General features: G+C 36.6%; 1 protein-coding gene across 5 annotated transcripts in view; it reads left to right on the plus strand.

The window, feature by feature from the left end:
- The window catches only part of AVL9 (AVL9 cell migration associated), a 96,292-nt gene that overhangs the window by 24,720 nt on the left and 58,507 nt on the right, over positions 1 to 13,065 (plus strand). For 4 of the 5 annotated variants that reach the window (XR_002174519.3, XR_002174518.3, XM_019925857.3 and 1 more), the window contains exons 5-9: positions 1,952 to 2,041; positions 2,739 to 2,805; positions 3,971 to 4,011; positions 5,128 to 5,166; positions 9,316 to 9,385. Coding sequence is in view for 3 of the 5 variants with exons in the window: in XM_019925857.3 (XP_019781416.1) it covers positions 1,952 to 2,041; positions 2,739 to 2,805; positions 3,971 to 4,011; positions 5,128 to 5,166; positions 9,316 to 9,385 (307 nt within the window). In the remaining 2 variants the exon portion in view is untranslated. The remainder of the gene's footprint in view (positions 1 to 1,951; positions 2,042 to 2,738; positions 2,806 to 3,970; positions 4,012 to 5,127; positions 5,167 to 9,315; positions 9,386 to 13,065) is intronic. The other variant, XM_073809817.1, reaches the window with a different exon arrangement.

Consider the following 13,065-nt stretch of genomic DNA (forward strand, 5'->3'; position numbering starts at 1 on the left):
ACTGAGTACAAATGTTTCTGCAGTTAACCTAACACAAAACAGAATATTTCATTAGCCTAGTCACCAAAAAAACTATGGTTTTATTTAATTATTTCTTCTGCAGTTGTTCCAATTTCTTATATTCACAGACAATTTAAATGTAGCTTGCTTAGTACTAAGCTTTAAAAAAAAACTTGAGTGAGAATAATTTAGTACTATGGACCTTACTAATACGATTTTGAGGATCAGGATATTTGTTCCAAGAGAGTAATTTTTTGTTTGTTTTTTAGCTGCATTGGGTCTTCTTTGCTGCACGCGGGCTTTCTCTAGAGCAGCAAGCGGGGGCTGCTCTTCCTTGCGGTTCACGGGCGTCTCATTGCAGTGGCTTCTCTTGTTGCAGAGCACAGGCTCTAGGCGCGCAGGCTCAGTAGTTGTGGCTTGCGGGCTCTAGAGCACAGGCTCAGTAGTTGTGTGCGTGGGCTTAGTTGCTCTGCGGCATATGGGATCTTCCCAGACCAGGGCTTGAACCCATGTCCCCTGCATAGGGGGGCGGATTCTTAACCACTGCGCCACCAGGGAAGTCCCAAGTAATCTTAAATATAGGGCAAGAATAGTCTCCTAGGAAAGGAATGGTTATAAAAGACTTCAATATCAGAAAATTGGTAAATTGCTAATCTGATTCCTGTACACAGTTTCTAGAAGGGTAGCCTGAAAAAATATACATCAGTGAATTATTGTTTTTAATGCTGGACCAGATGACCAAAGTATAGGAGTGCTGGATATTGAATAAACACAACATGTTGAAAGGCTTCCTGAATAATTCTTCAAAGAACAGTAATAATAATAACAAGTGCCACTTATCAAGTGCCTATATGTCAAGTATTCTATACCAGGCACTTTTTAGATATAGTTGTCATTTTAATCCTCGTAAGAAGAGAGATCTAAGTATTTATTGTTCTCATTTCACAAATAAAGATATATCTCAGAGAAAAAATGTCTAACTCTCATGAACATGTAACTGCTATGTGATAAAATTGGGGTGAAAAGCCAGTTTTATCAGACAGATAGAGCCAGCTCACACAAAAATGTTTGGTGGTTCATAGTGCATTTTAGTCTATATATAAAAATATATTTAGATAGAAATAATGATATATTAACCGGGATATTGGGGGAGAAAACTATTCCACTATTACTTGTTTTAACTAATTAGAGTATATATTCAACATTAGTCTCTGCATCCTAAAAAGGACACAGAAACCAGAAAACATCTAGAACAGAACATAAAAGGATGGAAATGGTAGGAAGAAGGTTTTAAATAGAGAAATAAGAATTAAGGAGTAACTTTTTTCGGATATACAAAAGAATATGATATAGGATATTATAAAGGACACAGACTAGTTGTTTTAAGCCTCTATAGAGGGCAAAAAAAGGGGAAATGAAATTAAATTTAATCATGAATGTTCAACTGAATATAAGAATTAGTGCTATAAGGATGATTAAACATTACTACAAGCTAGCAGAACAGTGTGCAGGATTACGATATGTTTTAAATTTTATGATAATGATGGCTAGCATTTAAGTGCTTTCTATATGCCAGATACTCTAGAAAGTGCTTTTACCTGTGTTATTTAAGATGAGAAAGCCCCAGAAGATGTACTGTCTTTTCATATACCCATGTTCACATCAGTCAGCAGACATGGAGAGGTTAAGTGCCCAGAGTTACGCAGCTGAGTGACTGCAGCAAGACCCAGAAGGTCTGTGCTCACTCTCAACCCCGGTGCTCTGAGTGGGTCAGGCACTTTGCAGCTGCAGTCCAGGAGCTAGAACAGTGACTTAACGTTCAGCTGTGAATAATAAGATACTAAAGTTGTCAGTAACTTTTTCCTTCTCAGTCTTTTCAAGTTAAAAAGTCGTGGGGTGTTTGTTTTTTTTACTATTATCAAACTAATGGTAATTTCTCTTTTTCTTTAAGCCTCTCTATGGCTTACTTCAAGCAAAACTTCAACTCATTACGCATGCATATTTTGAAGAGAAGGATTTTTCCCAAATTTCCATTCTAAAGGTAACTTTATCCCCCCCCCCATAGATGTGTGTGAAGACAGATTGATGAATCAAGTAGATTTTTAATAGTGTGAGCTAATCATTTATTAGCTTAAGAAGGACATTCTTGTTTGAAAATAATATTGAAGAGCCAATGATCATCCCAAAATGTACAGTTCATACTTATTAAACTTAATGAAGCCATCTTTTATTAGAAAATAATGATTGACAGTTGACTATGACATAAATGTTTCTGTTAATGGATAATAGCCCTTTCGCTATGGCATTTCTTCTCTACATTTGTTATGTTATTAATACACTGAGCAGTATGTTTATATATCACATTTCTGGATCCTAACTCCCATACTAAAAAGCACAGAAAAACCACATTCCTACTTTACTGAAGATGGATAATATGTTTTTCTTGAGGCTGCCATGGATGTATAGAACATGGATCTCTCCTGGATTCTAGTGAGAGTAGAACAGTTAGTTATTTAGCAAGGAAGTAGAGGAAATTTATCCTAGGAATCCGTACCACCATGGAAATGAATCAAGCTCTGATATGTAGAGGAAGAGAAGGAAGGATTGCTGGAAACTGGCAAGTTTCAGAGAGACAAAATTGCCTCAGTTAAAGAACCAATTTTCCCTTGGTCATCCTATTTCTAATTCAGTGTCTAAAATGATAGTAAAGTGTTCTAAACTGAATTTTTATTTTATAGGAGCTCTATGAACATATGAATAGTTCCCTGGGAGGAACTTCATTAGAAGGATCCCAGGTATATCTTGGTAAGTCACTTTTTTACAAGTCAGAAGAAATGCCCTCGTTTCTTTTTGTTTGGCATGCTGAGTTGCATGTAAAACTTCATGATAAGCATTACGTTTCTATATGGGATCTAAATTCTCCAACATTTGATGCTGCTGCTTCCTTAAATATCTTCTGAGACAGTATTTGCATTAAGAAGGGTTGTAACATACTTGTATCAAAATTTACAACTATTAATTGTATAAGGAAAATTTCTGCTTTTCAGAGTAATAATGGAAGTTTGTTTTCCTTACGTTAATGCTGACCAGGTCAGTTCCCTGTCATAACACAGAGGGAGAGCAAGAGAGAGAAATCTGCTTATTAGCTCTTTTCTATTCTAAGATTTTTCAAGTTGAGGGTTTTATGCTATTTTGACAACCCAGAACATTCATTTGTGTGTTAGGCACTCAATAAATGTCCTTTTCATGTTTTAAAAAAATTGTTGATCACATAGTGATTTACGCTTGCTCAATTCCCATTTTAGCATGATGTAGCCAAACCCTGGAACTTCACTTTTGCAATCCTGTGTGTAATGTAAGCTGGTTACAAAGCTCCTATTCTGAGAATATGTTTTTCTCTAAATTAATTTATCTTGTCTTATGGCAGATGATCAGAGAAGATTGTGATTCAGAAATAGTAGCCTATGGGGTGTAGTGACCAAAAACCATGTTTAAATGATTGACTGCCACAGTAGTACAAGCTTCATAGTTTCTAAACTTGGGTAATTTGTAAGATGGCTGGAAAATGGGGAGGTGTTAGAGCTGCATGACCACAACACGAGCCACTAGCCACATGTGACTGTTTATATTTAGATTAGAATTAATAGAAATTAAATAAAATTTAAAAATCAGTTTGTTAGTCACACTTGCCATATTTCAAGTGCTCAGTGACCACATATGGCTACTCTATTGAACAGTGAAGATTTAGAACATTTTCATTATTGCAAAGTTCTATCGCAGTGCTGTTTGACTGTTAACAGTATTTGATAAATTCTGATTATGTGTGTGCATGAGATATTACATAAATATTTAAATATTTGCATATTCCTACTTTTACCTGCCTTTCTTTTAAGGAGGTTAAAACTTTCTTTGACAAAAACAGTAGTTGGTAGTCATAGATTAGCTTTTTTTTTTTTTTTTAACATTATAGGTCTATCTCCTCGAGATCTTGTGCTTCATTTTCGACACAAGGTATGATATGTTATTTAATTTATGACGTACTAAAATTACTTAACTGGGCAAATTCCACGAGCTGCATGGTCTAATGTAGAGCGTGGCATAACTGTGTTTTAGTTTTCCTGAGACAGCTGTCATAGTGATACAAAGTTGAAAGTGTTCGTAGTGCTTATATGGTAGAAATTTCTAAAAGTATACAAATAGTGTCATTTATTTCTGTGCAGGATAGGATACTTTTTTCTATGGTTTTTGTAATTTTGGATATCATGAAATCAGAGTGGAAAAAAACTTCTTTTTTTCACAGGATGTTGAGTATCGTTCCCTGTGCTATAGGACCTTGTTGTTTATCCATTCTCTATATAATAGCTTGCATCTACCAATCCCAGACTCCCAATTCACTCCTCCCACACACACACGTGGCAACCACAAGTCTGTTCTCTATGTCTGTGAGTCTTTCATAGATAAGTTCATTTATGTCATATTTTAGATTCCACATATAAGTGATATCTATAGCGTTTGTCTTTCTCTTTCTGACTTACTTCACTTAGTATGATAATCTCTAGGTCCATCCATGTTGCTGCAAATGGCATTATTTCATTCTTTTTTATGGCTGAGTAGTATTCCATTGTATATGTATACCACATCTAAAAGAAACATGTTTTTATCTTGCAGAGTATTTTATATGTTGCCCTGAGAGTGAAACATTTTCCAGTAAAATATCTATACTTATATCTTTTGATCTTTATTCTTAAGGTGTCTGTTGACTGGGACATACACACATTGATCATTCACTTAACAGCTGTAATGAGTATCTGCTCTGTGAATGCCCTGGACATCCAGAAGTAAATGAATAGTACCTTAACTTTAAAGAGCTTGCAGATCATTTCAAGCAAAAATGGCGCAACTTATTCCGAGAAGTGCAATTTGATAGCAATTTAAGTGGTATTCACATTTTTAGAGGACACAGGAATTTCTCAGTATAAGTTCATAATTTTCAATGTAGTGTTTAAAGCTCTAGAATTATTTAATATTATTGATTCAGTGATACATGGTTATGTTTGAGGAGAGGCAAAGGCAAATGAAAAATAGGCTTGAGTTTCTTATTTTGATAGTTTTTTTTTCTTTCTTCAGGTCCTAATCCTGTTTAAACTAATTCTTCTTGAAAAGAAGGTGAGATTTGAATGTTTAGAATATTTAATATTTATTGACATTTCTTAAATACTATATAAAATTGAAACTAATGGTAAAGTATAAATTAAGACTTTTTTGGCCATAAAAGTACAGTGGGCTAAAGCACATATTTTTGTCCACTACTATAGAAGTGTAAATTCATGCAGTCTCTTCTGGGGGCAATTTGATAGTATTCAGTTATCAGAATGGTTTTGACTATAGATAACAGAAAGTTCTCTTGATGGATTGATTGATTGCCATGCCGTGCCATGCGGCATGAGGGATCTTAGTTACCCTACCAGGGATCAAACCCATACCCCCTAGAGTGGAAGCACAGAGTCTTAACCACTGGTCCACCAAGGAAGTCCCGAAAACTCAATTTAAATTGACTTAAAAAATAAGGAAATGTATTGGCTCGCTTCAGACTTCAGAGTGGATTGACTGAATGGTTTGACAATGTATTTAAATACCTAGATTTTTTCCATCTCTTTGTTCTGTGGTCCACAGTGCTTGCTTTATCTTGAGCCTAACTTCCCTTGTAGTGTAGGATAACTGCCAACAGTAATTGAACTATGTGCTTCCTTAGCTGTAACTGGTGGCAGAGATAATACCTCTTCGCACACCATTTAATAAGGATTCTTCCTGTCAATTCCTTTGGGCCTATGAGGCCATGTGCCTACCCAGAACCAATAATTGGTGCCAAAGAAACGCCTGTACTGATTGGCTTAAACCTGGGTTCCAGACCACTCTCTAGTACAAAGGGATGGGATTGCAATGATTTTAGATCAAAGATTTAGATGAGGAATTTTAGACCAAGAGTCTACACACTAGGCCCCAGGGCCAAATCTGGTCTACCACCTATTGTAAATAAAGTTTTATTGGAACATAGTTACAGCCATTCTTTTCCTTATTGTTTATGGCTGCTTTTGCATTACAGTGGAAGAGTTGAGTAGTTGGGACAGAGACCAAATGGCCCACAAATGAAAAATGCTTACTATCTGACCCTCTATAGAGAAGTTTGCTGACCTCTGGTTTAGAGTAATCAGGAGCCATCCCTGGATCTGTGGCCAGTTGTATACACTGTATTACTGTGCTCAGTAAAGTAGGGTGGAATGGATATTGGAGAGTCAGCCATTCACAATATCCAGTATATTTTGTTTCCATAAAAATGTTTATCCGTTTGGCCCAGTAATTGTTCTCTTAGAGGTTTAATTTCCAGAATTAATCTTAGTTGATGCAAAGCTCTATCTAAGAGATTCTTTCAGTCATTTTTAATGATGAATTATCAGTGACTAAGTAAGTATTGATTTATTTTGTATATAATTTCCAAACAACAAAAAAGATTCTGGGTGGGTTTTTTTTTTATTGTTGTAAAGGTGTTTCATGGCATGTTAAGTGAAAAAAGTTTGCCCAGCTACATATCAAGCCCATGATTCCAATTTTATAATTAAATATATATTAATTGAAAAGAGTAGGAGGAAAGACAGCAACAGTGTGGTGAGAATATTGGCTATATTTTTAAGAAGGAAATACACTTTTCTGTATTCTAGCTTTCTGGATGAATATGTATTCTTTCTTCAAACAGAAAAAAAGTAAATTTTTAAAAAGTGAATGAAACTAACATGTACTAGTACAGTGTTTCAACCTTTCAAAATAGTTTATACTTGTAAAATACACATAACATATAATTAACCATCTTAACTATTTTTAAGTGTACAGTTTCATGGTGTTAAGTATGTTCCTGTTGTTGTACTATTATCATCCATCTTTAAAACTCTTTTCATTGTGCAAAACTGAAACTCTGTAGCCATTAAACACTAACTCCTCGTTCTCCCTTTCTCCCACCTGCTGGCAACCACCCTTCTACTTTCTGTCTCTATGAATTGGGCTACTCTAGGTTCCTCATATAAATGAAATCATAAGTGTTTGTTTTTGTGACTGGCTTATTTCACTTAGCATAGTGTCCTCAAGGTTCATCCATGTACAACAGGTGTCCGAATTTCCTCCCTTTTTAAGGATGAATAATATTCCATGTATGTACATACCACATTTTGGCTGTCATGAATAATGCTGCTGTGAACATGGGTCTATGTATGTCTCTTCAAGACCTTGCTTTCAGTTTTTTGGAGTGTATACCCAGAAGTGGTATTGCTGGATCACATGGTAGTTCTATTTTTAATTTTTTGAGGAACTGCCATCTTTTCCACAGTAGCTAAATCACTTTACATTCCTAATAACAGCGCATAAGTGTTCCGATTTATTCTCATCCTCTCCAACACTGGTTATTTTCAGGTTTTTTGATAGTAGCCGTCCCTAATAGGTATGAGGTGATATCTCCTGGGTTTGATTTGCATTTTCCTAATGATTAGTTATGTTGAGCACCTTTTCATGTGCTTTTTGGCCACTTGCATATCTTCCTTGTAGAAATGTGTATCCAAGTCCTTTGCCCATTTTTAATCAGGTTTGTTTTTTTTGTTGTTGAGTTGTAGGTTTCAAACTTTTTATTGCAACCCATAATAAAAAATGTTTTTCATTGAAACTTAGAGCACATGTGGATACGTGTATCTGAAACAAAATTTTGCAAAATAATATTTAGCCTAGCCACATGCAGTGGCACTTATGATCAAGTAGACTTTATTTAATGTGGCAAATCACAGGCACACACTTTTTATATTGATTTAATAAAGTAAGGACATCTTTTAATGCAGTCTTGGTTTCTCTGTACTTGCAAAGCATTCAAGTAAGCAATGTGTAAGGAGAGCACAGGAGATGATGGATGTTACGCTTTACTGGATATCACTTAGTGCCACTAAATGATTTAATGGTTTAAAAAAAGAAAAAACTCTCACCTGAGCAACTACATGCTTGTTTTTTTCCTCTAATTTAATTATCACCAGCATTAGTTTTAGTGCACTATCTAACTGAACCCTGTTCCGGATTAATTTTTGTCAATTTTTATTCTGAAAAATGTCAAACCTACAGGAAAGTTGATAGAGTAATATATAATGAACACTTTTATACCCTTCATCTGTGTTTATGAGTTGTTAACATTTTGCTTTTGCATTACATTGTTTTATATGTGTTCATTTTTCTCCCTGAATCATAATAATTTTAAAGTAATTTGTAGACACCATGGTACTTCATCCCTAAATACTTTAGGACAGCAGTCCCCAGCCTTTTTGGCACCAGGGACCAGTTTCACAGAAGACGGTATTTCCATGGATCGGAGGCGGGGCAGGGGGGATGGTTCAGGCAGTAATGCGAGCGATGGGAAGCGATGGGGAGTGGCATATGAAGCTTTCCTTGCTTGCTGGCTGCTCACCTCCTGCTGTGCAGCCCGATTCCTAACACGCCCTGGATATATTTCTTAAGAATAAGGGTGCATTCCCACAGACAAAATATCATTTTCACATTCAAGAAATTTAACATTGATATAATAAATGCTATCTAATGTACAGTCCATTTTCACATTTCCCCAGATGTCATAATAATGTCCTATAAGCTGGTTGCTTTTCTTAATCTGGAAACCAAGGATCATTTATTGCATTGTTAGCTTTCTTTAATCTCAAACAGTGCCACCACCTCGCTCTTTTTTTGTTTCTCTTTGTTTTTATGACATTGGCCTTTTAATTTTTTTTTTTTTAAGAATCCAGATTAGTTGCATTATAGTATTAGATTTGTCTGATTGTTGTCACTAGTTTCAGATAAAATTTTTTGGCAAGAATACAGGTGGTGGTGTGTCCTTCTCGGGGCATCACATCAGGAGCCCCATAACTGTTTGTATTATTATTGGCAATGTGAAATTTGATCATCTGATTCAGGTGGTGGTTGCCAGGTTTCTTTAAATTAGGTACTTGTTTTTTCTCTTTGCAATTAATAGGTAAACTGTGGGTTGATAAATTTGAAGATATGTGGATATCCTGTTGCCCAACAACCTTTCACAATAGTTTTAGCATCCATTGGTAATTTTTACCTGAACCATGATAGATGGCTTGGTGATTTTCTGATTCTATCATAAATTCTGTATGTTTTAGCTGTTACACTTCTGTAAAGAGTTTTCCCCTCTCCCTTCTTTTCTTTTTTCTTGTTTTAAAGTATCATTGTGGACTCATGGATTTTCTGATTTAATTTTGATTGACTCCATTTCAGGTTCTCTTTTATATTTCTCCAGTGAATAAATTGGTGGGTGCCCTGATGACAGTGTTATCCCTTTTTCCAGGTAAGAGCGTAGCGGTTTCTACTCTACCTTTTTATAATTTGTCCTGGACCTTTTTTTAAAAAATTAATTTATTTATTTTTGGCTGCATTGGGTCCTTGTTGCTGCGCGCGAGCTTTCCTTAGTTGCGGAGAGTGGGGGCTACTCTTCATTGCGGTGTGTGGGCTTATCATTGTGGTGGCTTCTCTTGTTGCAGAGCACGGCTCTAGGTGTGCGAGCTTCAGTAGTTGTGGCACATGGGCTCAGTAGTTGTGGTGCCGGGTTTAGTTGCTCAGCGGCATGGTGGATCTTTCTGGACCAGGGCTTGAATCCGTGTCCCCTGCATTAGCAGGCGGATTCTTAACCATTGTACCACCAAGGAAGCCCTGTCCTGGACTTTGTTTTTTTAAATATTTATTTATTTTTATTATTTTGAATTTTATTTTATTTTTTATACAGCAGGTTCTTATTAGTTATCTATTTTATACATAGTAGTATGTATACTTATTTATTTTTGGCTGCATCGGGTCTTCGTTGCTACCCGCGGGCTTTCTGTAGTTGTGGTGAGCAGGGGTTATTCTTCGTTGTAGTGCGCAGGCTTCTCATTCCAGTGGCTTCTCTTATTACAGACCATGGGCTCTAGGCACGAGGGCTTCATAGTTGTGGCACATGGGCTCAGTAGTTGTGGCTTGCAGGCTCTTGAGTGCAGGCTCAGTAGTTGTGGCACACGGGCTTAGATGCTCCACTGCATGTGGGATCTTCCTTGACCAGAGCTCAACTCCATGTCCCCTGCATTGGTAGGCGGATTCTTAACCACTGCTCCACGAGGGAAGTCCATGAACCTTTTTTTTTTTTGGTCCATGAACCTTTGAATGATAAAAATTTTCAAGGAAAAAGTGGTTAGGGTTACCATTCTATTTTTTTTTTCTCCGGAAGTTTATTTATTTTTATTTAAAAAAAATATTTATTTACTTATTTGGCTGCACTGGGTCTTAGTTGCAGCACATGGGATCTTTTAGTTGAGACATGGGGTAATCTTTTTTTTAATTAATTAATTTTTAAAAAATTTATTTTATTTTTGTCTGTTGGGTCTTCGTTGCTGCGCACGAGCTTTCCCTAGTTGCGGTGAGCATGGGCTACTCTTCATTGTGGTGCACAGGCTTCTCATTGCGGTGGATTCTCTTGTTGCAGAGCACAGTCTCTAGGTACACAGGCTTCAGTAGTTGTGGCTCACGGGTTCTAGAGCGCAGGCTCAGTAGTTGTGGCGCATGGGCTTAGTTGCTCCATGGCATGTGGGATCTTTCTGGACCAGAGCTCGAACCTGTGTCCACTGCATTGGCAGGCAAATTCTTAACCACTGTGCCACCAGGGAAGCGACATGAGGGAATCTATTAACTGTGGCATGTGGGATCTAGTTCCCTGACATTTTCACTTTGGCCATAGGTTTCTCTTTTGTCTGACATTTTCTTTTCTCTCTCGTTTTTTATTTTAATTTATTTTTTTATAAGCAGGTTATTATTAGACATCAATTATATACACATCAGTGTATACATGTCAATCCCAATCTCCCAATTCATCACACCAACACCACCCCACCCCCTGCTGCTTTCCCCCCTTGGTGTCCATACATTTGTTCTCTACATCTGTGTCTCTATTTCTGCCCAGCAAACTGGTTCATCTGTACCATCTTTCTAGGTTCCGCATATATGTGTTAATGTACAATATTTGTTTTTCTCTTTCTGACTTACTTCACTATGACAGTCTCTAGATCCACACAAGTCTCTACAAATGACCCAATTTCGTTCCTCTTTATGGCTAATATACCATTGTATATATGTACCACATATTCTTTATCCATTCGTCTGTTGATGGGCATTTAGGTTGCTTCCATGACCTGGCTGTTGTAAATAGTGCTGCAATGAACATTGGGGTGCATGTGTCTTTTTGAATTATGGTTTTCTCTGGATATATGCCCAGGAGTGGAATTGCTGGGTCATATGGTAATTCTATTTTTAATTTTTTAAGGAACCTCCATACTGTTCTCCATAATGGCTGTATCAATTTACAGTCCCACCAACAGTGCAAGAGGGTTCCCTTTTCTCCACACCCTCTCCAGCATTTGTTGTTTGTAGTTTTCCTGATGATGCCCATGCTAACTGGTGTGAGGTGACACCTCATTGCATTTCTCTAATAATTAGTGATGTTGAGCTGCTTTTCATGTGCCTCTTGGTCATCTGTATGTCTTCTTTGGAGAAATGTCTATTTAGGTCTTCTGCCCATTTTTGGATTGGGTTGTTCGTATTTTTAATATTGAGCTGCATGAGCTATTTATTTATATATTTTGGAGATTAATCCTTTGTCCATTGATTTGTTTGCAAATATTTTCTCCCTATCTGAGTGTTGTCTTTTGCTCCTGTTTGTGGTTTCCTTTGCTGTGCAAAAGCTTTTAAGTTTCATTAGGTCCCATTTGTTTATTTTTGTTTTTATTTCCATTACTCTAGGAAGTGGATCAAAAAAAGATCTTGCTGTGATTTATGTCAAAGAGTGTTCTTCCTATGTTTTCCTCTGAGTTTTACAGTGTCCAGTCTTACATTTAGGTCTCTACTCCATTTTGAGTTTAGTTTTGTGTATGGTGTTAGGGAGTGTTCTAATTTCATTCTTTTACATGTAGCTGTCCAGTTTTCCCATCACCATTTATTGAAGAGACTGTCTTTTCTCCATTGTGTATCCTTGCCTCGTTTGTCATAGATTAGTTGACTGTAGGTGCGTGGATTTATCTCTGGGCTTTCTATCCTGTTCCATTGATCTATATCTCTGTTTATGTGCCAGTACCATATTGTCTTGATTACTGTAGCTTTGTAGTACAGTCTGAAGTCAGGGAGTCTGATTCCTCCAGCTCTGTTTTTTTCCCCTCAAGACTGCTTTGGCTATTCAGGGTCTTTTGTATCTCCATACAAATTTTAAGATTTTTTGTTCTAGTTTTGTAAAAAATGCCATTGGTAATTTGATAGGGATTGCACTGAATCTGTAGATTGCTTTGGGCAGTATAGTCATTTTCACATTATTGATTCTTCCAATCCAAGAACGTGGTATATCTCTCCATCTGTTTGTATCATCTTTAATTTCTTTCATCAGTGTCTTATACTTTGCTGCATACAGGTCTTTTGTCTCATTAGGTAGGTTTATTCCTAGGTATTTTATTCTTTTTCTTGCAGTGGTAAATGGGAGTGTTTCCTTAATTTCTCTTTCAGATTTTTCATCATTAGTGTATGGGAATGCAAGATATTTCTGTGCATTAATTTTGTATCCTGCAACTTTACCAAATTCATTGATTAGCTCTAGTAGTTTTCTGGTGGCATCCTTAGGATTCTGTATGTATAGTATCATGTCATCTGCAAACAGTGACAGTTTTACTTCTTTTCCAATTTGTATTCCTTTTATTTCTTTTTCTTCTCTGATTGCCATGGCTGGGACTTCCAAAACTATGTTGAATAAGTGGCAAGGCTGGACATCCTTGTCTTGTTCCTGATCTTAGAGGAAATGCTTTCAGTTTTTCACCATTGAGAATGATGTTTGCTATGGGCTTGTCGTATATGGCCTTTATTATGTTGAAGTAGGTTCCCTCTATGCCCACTTTGTGGAGAGTTTCTTTCATAAATGGGTGTTGAATTTTGTCAAAAGCTTTTTCTGCATCTATTGAGATG

The sequence above is a fragment of the Tursiops truncatus genome, chromosome 9 (assembly GCF_011762595.2).
Source record: "Tursiops truncatus isolate mTurTru1 chromosome 9, mTurTru1.mat.Y, whole genome shotgun sequence".
In the NCBI taxonomy this organism is placed as follows: Eukaryota; Metazoa; Chordata; class Mammalia; order Artiodactyla; family Delphinidae; genus Tursiops; species Tursiops truncatus.